The sequence below is a fragment of the Arachis ipaensis genome, chromosome B7, assembly GCF_059453495.1.
Source record: "Arachis ipaensis isolate K30076 ecotype BB chromosome B7, ASM5945349v1, whole genome shotgun sequence".
Taxonomy (NCBI): domain Eukaryota; kingdom Viridiplantae; phylum Streptophyta; class Magnoliopsida; order Fabales; family Fabaceae; genus Arachis; species Arachis ipaensis.
Window position 1 is genome coordinate 11,582,337 of NC_142442.1, and position 11,952 is coordinate 11,594,288.

At 30.6% G+C, this 11,952-nt stretch overlaps 2 protein-coding genes and 1 non-coding gene across 6 annotated transcripts; 1 reads left to right on the forward strand and 2 right to left on the reverse strand.

Moving 5' to 3' along the window:
- Positions 1 to 2,606: 2,606 nt before the first annotated feature.
- Positions 2,607 to 4,438, reverse strand: LOC107606618 (lachrymatory-factor synthase-like). The gene is made up of 2 exons (XM_088494447.1): positions 4,409 to 4,438; positions 2,607 to 3,107 (listed from the first exon to the last, which is right to left on the reverse strand). Exons 1-2 carry the CDS (start codon positions 4,436 to 4,438, stop codon positions 2,607 to 2,609), a joined length of 531 nt encoding a protein of 176 aa, XP_088350573.1.
- On the reverse strand, positions 4,381 to 4,453 carry TRNAA-AGC (transfer RNA alanine (anticodon AGC)). Its single transcript has one exon. It is a non-coding gene; the product is annotated as a tRNA-Ala (tRNA).
- Positions 4,454 to 5,532: 1,079 nt separating this feature from the next.
- Positions 5,533 to 11,486, forward strand: LOC107609122 (uncharacterized). Of its 4 annotated transcripts, XM_088493836.1 has the most exons (11): positions 5,544 to 5,836; positions 6,241 to 6,376; positions 7,326 to 7,721; positions 8,154 to 8,369; positions 8,453 to 8,635; positions 8,720 to 8,941; positions 9,206 to 9,322; positions 9,410 to 9,553; positions 9,698 to 9,799; positions 10,014 to 10,082; positions 10,898 to 11,486. In XM_088493836.1, the coding sequence occupies exons 3-11, from the start codon at positions 7,395 to 7,397 to the stop codon at positions 11,111 to 11,113; spliced, it is 1,596 nt and encodes a 531-aa protein (XP_088349962.1). In that variant the 5' UTR covers positions 5,544 to 5,836; positions 6,241 to 6,376; positions 7,326 to 7,394; the 3' UTR covers positions 11,114 to 11,486. The 4 variants fall into 4 exon arrangements, with proteins under 4 accessions (XP_016166449.1, XP_088349962.1, XP_016166450.1 ...); XM_016310963.3 differs by lacking the exon at positions 6,241 to 6,376 and having other exon boundaries at positions 5,533 to 5,836; XM_016310964.3 differs by lacking the exon at positions 6,241 to 6,376 and having other exon boundaries at positions 5,546 to 5,836; positions 7,331 to 7,721.
- Positions 11,487 to 11,952: the final 466 nt, after the last annotated feature.

Consider the following 11,952-nt stretch of genomic DNA (forward strand, 5'->3'; position numbering starts at 1 on the left):
ACGAAATGGAGAACTGCACATCATTGGAGGCAGCAGCGAAATGGCGACATCAAGGGCGGCGCATGCGAAATGGAGCATCGAAATGGCGACATCAAGGGCGGCGCATGCGAAATGGAGCATCCCGCTCCTGACATACTCGAGTTGGTGTAGTTCTACCATTACCGTAGCATATTATATCATTTTAGGAAAATGCTAATTGTAGAACAAAATTTAGTGTTTGGTCAGTCTTTAATATTATTTAATTAAAACATATTCCTATTTTTTAGGATACACATTTATAATTAAAATTAATTTAAATTTTAAAAATTAAAATTTCTCTAACTTCCTACCTATTTCATAATTAGTTATTATTTTCTTTTTTTACGTTTTTTCTTTCGTCTGTTCTGCTACAATATTCTAATTTGTATCTACAGAAAAAAAGAATTCAAAGTCAGTGCATTTAGAAAAAAAATTAATCCCTTACTTATTGTACCTTTGATAAAATGCAGGATCTGTTTTACGATTTTGTAGTGATGAATGATCGAATACAATTATTTATACAAACTAAAATATTTTCAATTGTAATTTTTTTTTAATTGTAACACATCTAAAATTATTAAATTATACAAAAAATATTTTTAAAACACATCCAAAATCATAAATCTAAAATTATGAAGTTATATAGAAATTATTTTTAAAACACATCCAAAATCATAAATCTAAAATTTAAACTTAAACATTAAAAAATAATTGTAACACATCTAAAATTATAAAGTTATACAAAAAATATTTTTGAAACACTTCCAAAATATAGAAATTACACAATAAATTTAAAATTTCAGTTTTAAATCTGAAATAGAAATTTAAAATTTAAATTTTAAATTTCAGTTTTATTTAGTTTGTATTTTGAATGTGTATTAATTTTAAAAGGATAGTAAATCTATTCATAATTTTTAGATGTGTTTATTTTAATTTTTTTAATTATTGTAATAAAAGGCTGAATATTGTGTCATTTTTAAAGGATACCTAGTTGAAAAAACATATTATTTTTTAAAAAAATATCTATTAACAAAAGTTTTATTTTTCTTCATTAAATTTTGCTTACTAAAGTACTTCTTAATAAATTATCCTTTTATTAAATTATATTTTTAAAAAAATTTAATAATTATATTATTTTTTTTCTAAAATATCCTTCTATAATGTTTTAATTATTAAATTATAATTTTACTAAAATACCCTTTAAAATTTTTTTTATATTTTACTATTAACTTTTGATATCTATATATATTATTTTAACATTAAATAAAAAATTTTAATAAGATTATTTTTTAATATCAATATATATTAATTGTTATACATATTAATAATAATAAAAAAACTTTTATTTAATGTTAAAATAATATATATTGATATCGAAAATTAATAGTAAAATATAAAAATAATTATTAACAAAAATTTTAGTAAAATCATAATTTAATAATTAAAAAATAGGTATTTTAAAAAAAATAATTTAATTATTAATTTTTTAAAAATATTTTATTATGAAGTCTGGTGATAAAAATATTTATGTGCAAGGGGGTAAAATGGTGAAACTAAATGGAATGGGAGTGAAAAAATAATTGCGTGGTGGGAGAAAAAGGACACTTGGCTCATGTCAGCTTTGGCTCCATTACGCGGGTTGCAGGATTGAGATGGTGGTCAACACTTCTTATATCAGTTTTGGCTCCATTTCGTGGGTGGCATATATGAAATAGAGACTAAATTCATTTCGTGGGTTGTGACCAAGAAATGGTAGTGCGTATTTAAGTAATAATTTTCAGAGGTGCGTATTTAGAGAAATAATGTTTTTTGTTTATTTATTTCAATAAAAAAGCCCTCTAATGGTAGCGTTTTTGTGGTAGCGTTCATATCCAACCAATATAATCATCCTGGCCAGTAATCTCATGTTAAAATTGCATATATTTCTTTTTATCTCTGTTTTTATTTTGCAAATATTCACTACTTTTATTTTTGTAATGTTTAATTTGGTAATGATCAAAGAACCTACTTGATTTACCATCTTAAGTAAATATTGTACTCGAATCTCCTAGAAATTAGTTGTGCATATCCAATTAGTTAAACCCAAACTGAAAATGATAGAAGGCCCTTTTGGGTGTACCATTAATAAATATTGTTTAGGCACAATAATAATCACACTAGAACATGATTAGTAACCATTATATATCACCCTCCAAAGGATCTAACATCAAAATTTTCCCACCTCACCCCAACAACAAAGTAATTGAACCATCACCATATTTTCATTTCATCACTAATGGCCATTACTAGTGCAAGTGATTCTTGTGCTACAAAGAATTTGAAGTATTCTCTCTCTTTCTTTTTAATACTAAGTTTTTTTTTTAGTCTAAGACTTATATGTCTTTTTTTTATTGGTTAAAAACTTATGCTATAAATATAAAATTTTAGTTAAAAATGTTATGTATCTTTATAAAAGATGTTCAAGAACCTATTTATTATTTTCTTTAAATTAAATATTTCTTGTTATTCAATTCATATTGTAATTCCAATAAATATGTTGATGAACAAAGGTGAAAAAGAATGAAATTATTATTTACTTTATGTGTTTGCTAGACACTTCTTCTTGATGCAGCTTCTATAGCACCCTCAATCCTATTAATGCAAGATTTATAAACAAATCCAAGATAATCAACTATGCTATCCTCAGATGCATCTTCTAAAGGGTTTATCTCAAAAGACCAATTAATAAGAGTGGAATTATCCCTATATTCAATTAATCTTAGTGAATTAACAGATCCATCTAACCCTACATTGCATGCTTCCATTCTATAAACATAGTTATGTGTTGAAGAATCCATTGAAACCAATTTTTCCTTGATCCATGACCTATCTCCATCTTGTTGAGGAAACATGAAGCCAGAGACTAACCTAACATAGCCAGGTTCATCTTCATTTCCAGATAAGGTAGTGCATCTTTCTACCATTGGCATCCATTCTGATAATCTTTTGGTTTGAGACACTAAGCTCCAAACTTGTTCAATAGGTGCACAGATTATGGCACTAATTGAACCATGCCATTTGCCATTTCCAACATCATTATTATTGGCCTCCTGTGGAAGTAATTTTTTAAAATGATTTAGCTAATGCATAATAGTTAAGAGGGTACAAAACTACAAATAGAAAGTTATATCATTTCAATACTTTTTTTGGTTTAATTACTTTGTTGGTCCCTATAGTTTCGTAAAATTTTTAATTAGGTTCCTATACTTTTTTTTCTTTTAATTGGGTCCCTATACCAAAAGTATATATATATATATATATATATATATATATATATATATATATATAAGGTTTAATTACTCTGTCGGTCTCTATAATTTCATTGAACTTTTAATTAGGTCACTATATTTTTTTTCTTTTCAATTGGATTCTTATATCATATCAGATTTTGTAACTAAGCCCCTACCGTAACAAAAACGTTGGAATTAATAGAATATTCTATTAAATTATACAGAATATTCAATTAAACTGTTAAATATATTCATTTTGTTTAATAAAAAATTCTATCAATTTCAATATTTTTATCACGATAGTAACTAATAATCAATTACAAAATTGATATGATATAAAACTTTAATTGAAAAAAAAATTAATTAAAAATTCAATAAATCTATAAAAACTGATAAAATAATTAAATCTATATAAAAGCCTAAAACATATTAAAGTGAAAGGTAGGTGTCACCAGCCATATACAATTTTTTTATCTAAAGCTAAATGTCATTTTCACTTTTGAATATTGATACGCTATTTATTTCTGAAATAAACTACCACCAGTATGCATGCAGAATTGTATGGACTCAAATAATAATCTATGTTTAAAGTTTAACCAAGTTGGTCTATTATAGGGCCGAATTCTCCCAGAGTCTAATTATTTTAATCAAAAGAAATATTATTTAAGGAGAACAAATGTCAACTACTTAAGCCATCAATATTGGTTATAATAAAAGTTCCTTTTAATACTTACAAGAATTGGATATTATTTTCTGCAGCAATTAACATCGTTTCTTGACCTAAAAGAAGGAATTAATTATAAAATCATGATCGAAACATACACTCCAACATACATACCATTTTTATGTTCTGAAGGTCAATGCATCATGCTTGGCAACGGCAATAGTCATCAGTAGTAGCGTTAGCTTTGTATTAAGTGTATATATATATAACAATGACTAGACTGATAACTCCCAAGTCTCCAATGCCGTTTCTCAAGTATTGATAACTCCAATGCATTCATATATGTATTGGCGGTTACAACAAAGACTAGAATATCCAAAGTAGCAACCAAAACTTTGTTTAAGAGAATAATATAAAAGAACTAAAAAATGGAGATGCGGGGTATCGATCCCCGTACCTCTCGCATGCTAAGCGAGCGCTCTACCATCTGAGCTACATCCCCATCTGAGATAAGGTCCTATTAATATTATATTAGAATTATGTTTTATTTTACTAATAAAACAAAGAATGTAATAATTGCCCTTCCACTATTGCAATTCGTGGGGACACACTACTGGTCTATTAACTTTGCAACAGGCCCAACACATTTCTTGACCATGTTTGTATTGTTGTATAAGCATCCTTTCATTCTTTTGGGTTATCAATTTGAATCAGCCCATTCCGGCCCAAAAGAGTAAAATAACATCAAGCAATGGATAGTTCCCGTCTCTAGTTATGAATGTGAGCTGACCAAAAAAAAAAAAGGGTAGTGAATGTGAAGCGATTGACAATTCATTTGACTAGTAAATAGAAGATTAAATAGTGAAGAAAAACTGTTAAAGTATTAAATACCTAAAAAAAAAGGAAATCCTTAAAGTATCACGAACATGTGACCGCGGGCTTTTTTTTAATAAATAATTTAAATATTATATTTTTAAATATAAAAAACTTATAATATATTTATTATTATTTTTTTTTACATATTTTATTTACAATATAAACAAATTAATATTATTTATATTTTGTTTACAATAAAATTTTAAAAAATACTATAATCTTAAAACTGGACCGGATTACTGGTTGGACTGGTCTAACTGCGAACCTGCACTATTAATGGTTCGGTTAAGTAAAAAAATTGTTATTGTCAGTAAAAATATCGTTGAACTTGCCAATTTTTGACCGGTTGGACCGGACCAAAAACCGGCCGGTTGAAAGCAAACAATGCTGTTTTGTTTTGTTTTTTTTTTTTTTTTTATCAAAGATAGAAGACTCGAACCCGTAACTTTTTAATTGAGTATGGAGAGATTATGTCATTTGAGCTATAAGTCATTATTAAAAAGAAAGAAAAAAGTCTGTCTCATGTAGTAGCTAGAATCTCGATTTAACTCTTAAAATCTTCCGATATTACGATTTTAAATGAGTTTATCGATTTTATAAAATTTGTACTAAAAATCTGATAATTTTATGATTTAAATCTTGTTAAGATTTTACATTTTATGTTTTTTATTTATTTTTTGATTTTACGTAAAATCTCGATTTTCTGCCTATCCCTCATCACTCACAATTTGCCACTTCCTCTTCGCTCCTCCCTCAAAAAGAACAAGCTCTTCCTCTTCCCCCCAAAAAACCCTAGCGTCTTCCATCGCCGCCGCCGTTCCTTTCACTGCCGCCGTCCGTCGCGCCCAAGAGCTTCGTCTGTTCGTCGTGCTCCAGCCTCTCTCTTCATTCCCCTGTTCCTCGTCTGTTCTTCTCGCTGCTCAGCCGCGCTTTGCCCGCCGTCCCTCGTCGTGCTCGTAGCTTGGTCGCCGTCGTCCGTCGAATCGTCCGTCGTGCTCGACCCTCGAAGGTAATGGCTGCCGTTCGTTGTGCTTCGTCTTTTATTTTTTCATTTTTTTCAGACATCATATTAAAATACTGAATGATTAGCTTTAGCTCTGCTCACTGCTGTAGGTCTTCGTTTTTTTTTTAATTTTTTGTTCAGAAATCATATTGACCATCCTTATTGCTCACTGCTCAGTGTTCACTCCTCATTCCTCAATGTTCAGAAATCATTTTTTGTTCTTCGTTTGTGAAATTGTTAATGGTTACTCTGAGTTTGTTTTGTTCAGAAATCAAACTTTTTTGCTCAATGCTCATACTGTGAGTGTTTTGTTTTTGTTTTAAGGTCGTGCTTGAAAGAGGTATTGATTTCTGAGTGTTGTTTTGTTTTTGTTTTAAGGTTCTGTTTTGTGCTCAATTTTTATTTTGTAGAAAATTGTTTGAAGTATATAAGAATTAAGGAGGAAGACTATCCCAACAGCACTTTCTTGTTGATTGATTCTAGTTCTCCACAAACTTGAACAAAGAATAGAATTGAAGAGAGAAACCCTTCATTATTTTATCATTGGTCTGTTTCTGGCACGGCACATCATTGTAGTTTGTTTGTTTATTTATTCATTGAACTTTCACATAACCAGTTGTTTATGATCCTTTTTGTTCAGAATAAATTATTACTATTTGAGCATGCAAATACTTCATTTTAATTATTGAGACTTCCTTTATGATTTACATTGGCAACTTTGTTGAAGTAAAAAAAATGCAGTGCTATGGGCGATGAAAAAGTGTAGAAAATTGAAAAGAATTTCCAATAATAATATAACAAGTAACTAATTAAACCTATTTTTATTAACTCACACCCCTATTCGTTGCACATTAAAAAATATTAAACTTTGCAATAGAACATGCTTCTGAACTAATGGCAATTGATGCAATTCTTCATATTTTATTTGTTATTTTATTATAAAACGATTTTTTTTTGTTAAATTACGGTTGAATCGATTGGACCAATAAACTAATAAATCAATAATTAGAGCAGTTTATTGATCGGTCTGATTTTTAAAATCTTAAAAAATATACCTATCTCAATTACAGAGTATTTGTAATTGTAAATGTAAAAATATAATTTTTAAAAATAATAAAAATATCAATAATTTAAAAATAAAAATTGACGTATTTTGTTACTGTTTAGATTGATTTTAATTAATTTATATTTTATTTATATTTTAAATTTTAAATTAATAATTTTATTTGTTTGGTCAAATAAAGAAAATGAGTGGTTTCAAATAAAATTTTTATTTTTTCTATTATTTGAAACCACTTATTATTTGAAATATTCTATTTTTTAAGAGTTTAATACAAAAGATAAAAACAAAAAATAAGTTTAAAACTTGGAATAAATAAACTGCATATATGTTGAATAGATATAGATTATTTTACAAAATAATTAAACTTTATATAAATTATTATTTTATTTTTAAATTTTTTTTTTTGTAATTTTTCATTTTTCTTAACAAAAGCAAAGAACGCAGAGAATCCTAGCTCATTGCTTCTTCTTCCATTCTTGGCGTCAAACACACACACCTTCCATGGAGTTCATTGCTTCTTCTTCCACCTTCTGCCCCGTCGCAACTCCCCCTCCAACTTCCTCACTCCCACCTCATTCTTCTTCTTCTACTGCTTCCTTCCCCTTTCCTCCTCCTTCTCTCAGAGGCTGCGCTTGCAGAGCCATACCCAGCACCCACACCACCCAGAAGGAGAAGAACGGCATGCTCGGAGCTCGTTCCTCTGATTTGGACCAACTTTCTGGTTTGACTGCTTTGTCCCCATTGGATGGCCGCTATTGGGGGTTCGTTAAGGAATTGGCTCCTTTTATGAGTGAATATGGCCTCATCTACTATAGGGTTCTTGTTGAGGTACCTTACATATCCCATTTACGCTTTCTGCTTGATTTTTATTAAAAAAAATGTTCTTTAGGAAAATTTAGAGAACCCCGTTTTTGAAAAACTTGTTTTGTGTGCATGTTTGATGTGAGAGTTGCTTTGTTATGTTCTTATGCTTCGGTTTTCATAGGAAATGATCGAACTTGTTAAGTTTTTCTTTTTAAATTTAACTTTTAATAATGCTTTGGCATGTTGAAATACATGGTCACAGAGGAAGAGCTGAAAATAATTTAGAGAAAACCAGCAATGAAAATTTACTAGAATGCGAAAGATTGATTACAATTGATTTACCACTTGAACTACCAAACTTCTATATACTCTAATAAATGGAATACAAGTGGATTGGTATGATTCAAGGTCATGCTTTTTATGTTAACATATGAGATGGATGCGTTTTTGTGTCAGATAAAATGGTTGTTGAAGCTGTCTCAGATTCCTGAAATTGTTGAGGTTCCGAGTTTCAGTGAAGATGCCAAGTCTTATTTACAAGGCGTGATTGATGGCTTTAGCGTGAGTGATGCCTTAGAGATAAAGAATATTGAGAAGGTGACTAATCATGATGTTAAGGCAGTGGAGTACTTCTTGAAACAAAAATGCCAATCGAATGCTGAAGTGTCTAAGGTTGAGATTTGCTTAAGGTGTTTCGTCTTGTGATTATATGCTTCTTTCTGACTAACAGCTCCGATGGTTCACTGTTTCCACAGGTGCTTGAATTTTTTCACTTTGCTTGCACGTCTGAGGATATAAATAACCTCGCCCATGGGTTGATGCTGAAAGAAGCAATGGGATCTGTCATGTTTCCTGTCATGGATAAAATAATTAAATCCTTGTGTAACATGGCTAAAGATAATGCTCAAGTCCCAATGCTTTCTCGCACTCATGGACAGGTAAGCTAATTTGTGCATTAGTTGGTAGATTTTCGTTGTTGAACAATCTTTACTGAAATTCGCTTTCTCTGGACTATACCCCAGCCAGCTTCACCAACAACTTTGGGAAAGGAAATGGCTATATTTGCTGTGAGATTAAGCAGAGAAAGGAAGGAATTATCTCAGGTTGAGTTTTTGGGGAAATTCGCTGGTGCGGTTGGAAATTACAATGCACATGTTGTTGCATACCCTGATGTTAACTGGCCTCAAATTGCAGAAGAGTTTGTAAAATCTCTAGGATTAAGTTTTAATCCTTATGTTCCTCAGGTATGTTTGAAGTTTTTACCTTTTTCTGGTTCTTTTCATGCCTAACAGGCCCTTTTGCAACCTGATAAAAAATAAATCTTGTTATGTGTATACACATTGTCATACAAATTTTGCCATCAGCAGTTAGTGAAACTAAATTTTATTGTGTGTCGGATACTTACAAAATTGAGTTCACACTATGTGGTAGTTATCGATTATACCTACTTCTTGATGAGATTATGATTTGATGTATCCTTCTGACTAGATTACTTCACTTCTTAACAGATTGAAACTCATGACTATATGGCAAAGCTATTTCATTCGCTCATCCAGTTCAACAATATATTAATTGACTTTGATAGAGACTTATGGGGCTATATATCCTTGGGCTATTTTAAGCAGGTAGATTTCCTGATATAATAGCTATAACAGTGTGATGCTATACTTTTAGGTAGACAATCTTTTTGATGTTCTAAACTTTATGCACAGATCACAAAGGCTGGGGAGATTGGGTCGTCAACTATGCCTCACAAAGTGAATCCTATTGATTTTGAAAATAGTGAAGGTAATCTAGGTGTTGCTAATGGAGGTCTGTCTCATCTAAGCATGAAATTGCCGATTTCACGTTGGCAGGTAAGACCGACTTTACTAATATGGTTGTCTGGAATCTGATTATTGTAACTTCTTGTGCTAGGTTATAACCTACAGACCTTTTTGGCCTGATTAGCAATGATAGTCTAATTACACGATGTTTCTTTTTTTCTTCTGTTTTACCAGAGGGACTTGACCGATTCAACTGTCTTACGGAACATGGGTGTAGGAATTGGTCATTCCCTTCTTGCTTACAAAAGCACACTTAAAGGAATAGGAAAGCTTCAGGTATTCAACTTGACGATGGATTTTTACTTCTCTCTTAGAGTATGCATGATTATGTTCCAATAGTAGATGATACCTTTTGTTTATGTCAACTGTTTTGCTATACTATTTATCAGCAAGTTGAATGTACATGCTTAAAGAATATTTTCCTTGTGTTCTTTTTTTTTTTTTTTTTTTCACATCAAGCTTTCTCTTAATGTTATCATTTACCATATAGGTTAACGAAGCTCGCTTGAGTGAAGACTTGAAACAATGCTGGGAGGTGCTAGCTGAACCAATACAAACTGTATGTATATGCTACCTAGATTTTTACATGAGTATTTGGTTTTATATTTCTTTTGTTAAGAAGAACAAATATTGAATGCTTAAAACATGTACATAACTTGAATTTATTGTCGAGATGTATTATTTACTTGTCATAGGATATAGATGATGTTAAATTCTCAAGTTAACTCTTAAACTCTTACGAGTTTAGATCACTCAGAGTTAACTTGCTAATTAACTCGGATGTGGATAAACTCAGGTAGACTCTTAAGTTTACTATTTTAACCCACCTTCGGTCTCTTCAAGTATCAATACATGTAGTTTCACTAAAACTCCTTTAGTTAGACTTTTAAAAATAATGATATGATATTTAGACATAATATATGTTAATTTTTAGCATCAGACATTAATGGTTTTATTCACCCCCTTTTTTTTTTTAAATTTGTATTTACTATTTTGTCGTTTATTTGTTTCATTATAATATTATAAATGTGTCTTTTATATCCCTTTTTATCGTTGTTCTTAAAACAAGAGTTGTAGTTTACGAGTCGAGGTTACATGAGCTCTACTAGTTTACCTAAACTCCCAAATTTGACAACTTTGATAGTTATCTACTTGTTACATCATAAGAAGCAAATTATTCTTTCAACTTTTTACTCATTAGTAATGTAATTGCAATTTACTAGCAGCAAACACACTTTAGCTGCATGAAAAGGGGAAAAAGGTGAACATGAGACAGCTCAGAATTACATATCTTAGCTGCATACTTCTCTTGATGTTGCTTGTTGTCGTCCTCTTCAAGAACTTGTGTGTAATTGTTTTCGAATCTTCATTTAGGTTATGCGAAGATATGGTGTTCCGGAGCCTTATGAGAAGTTAAAAGAGCTTACCAGAGGGAGAGCGGTTACAAAAGAGAGCATAAGAGACTTCATTGAAGGCTTAGATATTCCGGAAGCTGCAAAGACGGATCTGTTAAAGTTGACACCGGATACTTACATTGGAGCAGCAGCAGAATTGGCGAGAACTGTGGAACACGCAGTGGATTTGTTATGAATCGAATACAAAAAAAAAAAAAAAAAATTCTCAAAACTAGCAATTAGAGCAGTTTGCTGCAGAACTGCCAAGGCATTTTCGTCATAGAACCTCACCAACCAAGGGTGATTATTAGTTGCTTGAAAAACATTTAAATTACATGCTGCACATTGTTGTAGAAGAGGACATAATGTTCCCTGATTATGAAAAACTATAGGGAATAAGGGATTTTGGAAGTGATAGGCAAATTGTATTATAGATTTTCATGCTTCAGAAAGGCCTGAAAAATAACGAATTAGGTTTGAAGTTATACCTTTCTTCTATTGGAGTCAATATTCTTCGAGTTGTGTAGAACTACTTAGAAAGCAAAAGTCTCTTTACCAGTTTTATTTTACACCTTATTTCTTGTTGGAGTGCATGGCATTAAGCTACCATTGTTAAGTAACAGGGAACTTCTGAAATCTCCACAAACAAAAGGCCAGCCGATCACTCGCCGATCTCGAGAATATCGCCGGTCAACCTGGACCGACCCGTGACCAACCTTTGGCCAATTACTGGCTGACACTAACGGACGTCTGTCAAATTGGTTTGAACTAATTACTTATATATAAATAGGTTAAAATCAATAGTGTTAAAAACTTTTAATATGAAACCAGATTAATCTTGCTTTTAAAATTAAAATTAGTTTTATTTTTATTAATATGGTTTAAAATTTAAAATGATGCATCAAATTGTAAATTGGTTTTAAATAAATCCAATTTATTACGTAGAAAAGTGGTTTGGTACAGTTTTCAAACTATAGTATAATAATTTGACACAATTCCAGTTTAGTTTGTGAAATTTTGTACCATAAACACCCT

Excerpts from the sequence above, each read along its gene's own strand:
- LOC107606618 (XM_088494447.1), bottom strand. The coding sequence starts at position 4,438 with ATGGTAGAGCGCTCGCTTAGCATGCGAGAG. Across the intron at positions 3,108-4,408 it reads GCTCGCTTAGCATGCGAGAG|GAGGCCAATAATAATGATGT; the intron begins GTACGGGGATCG and ends TTACTTCCACAG.
- LOC107609122 (XM_016310963.3), top strand. The coding sequence starts at position 7,395 with ATGGAGTTCATTGCTTCTTCTTCCACCTTCTGCCCCGTCGCAACTCCC. Across the intron at positions 9,323-9,409 it reads CCTTGGGCTATTTTAAGCAG|ATCACAAAGGCTGGGGAGAT; the intron begins GTAGATTTCCTG and ends CTTTATGCACAG. Across the intron at positions 10,083-10,897 it reads TAGCTGAACCAATACAAACT|GTTATGCGAAGATATGGTGT; the intron begins GTATGTATATGC and ends ATCTTCATTTAG.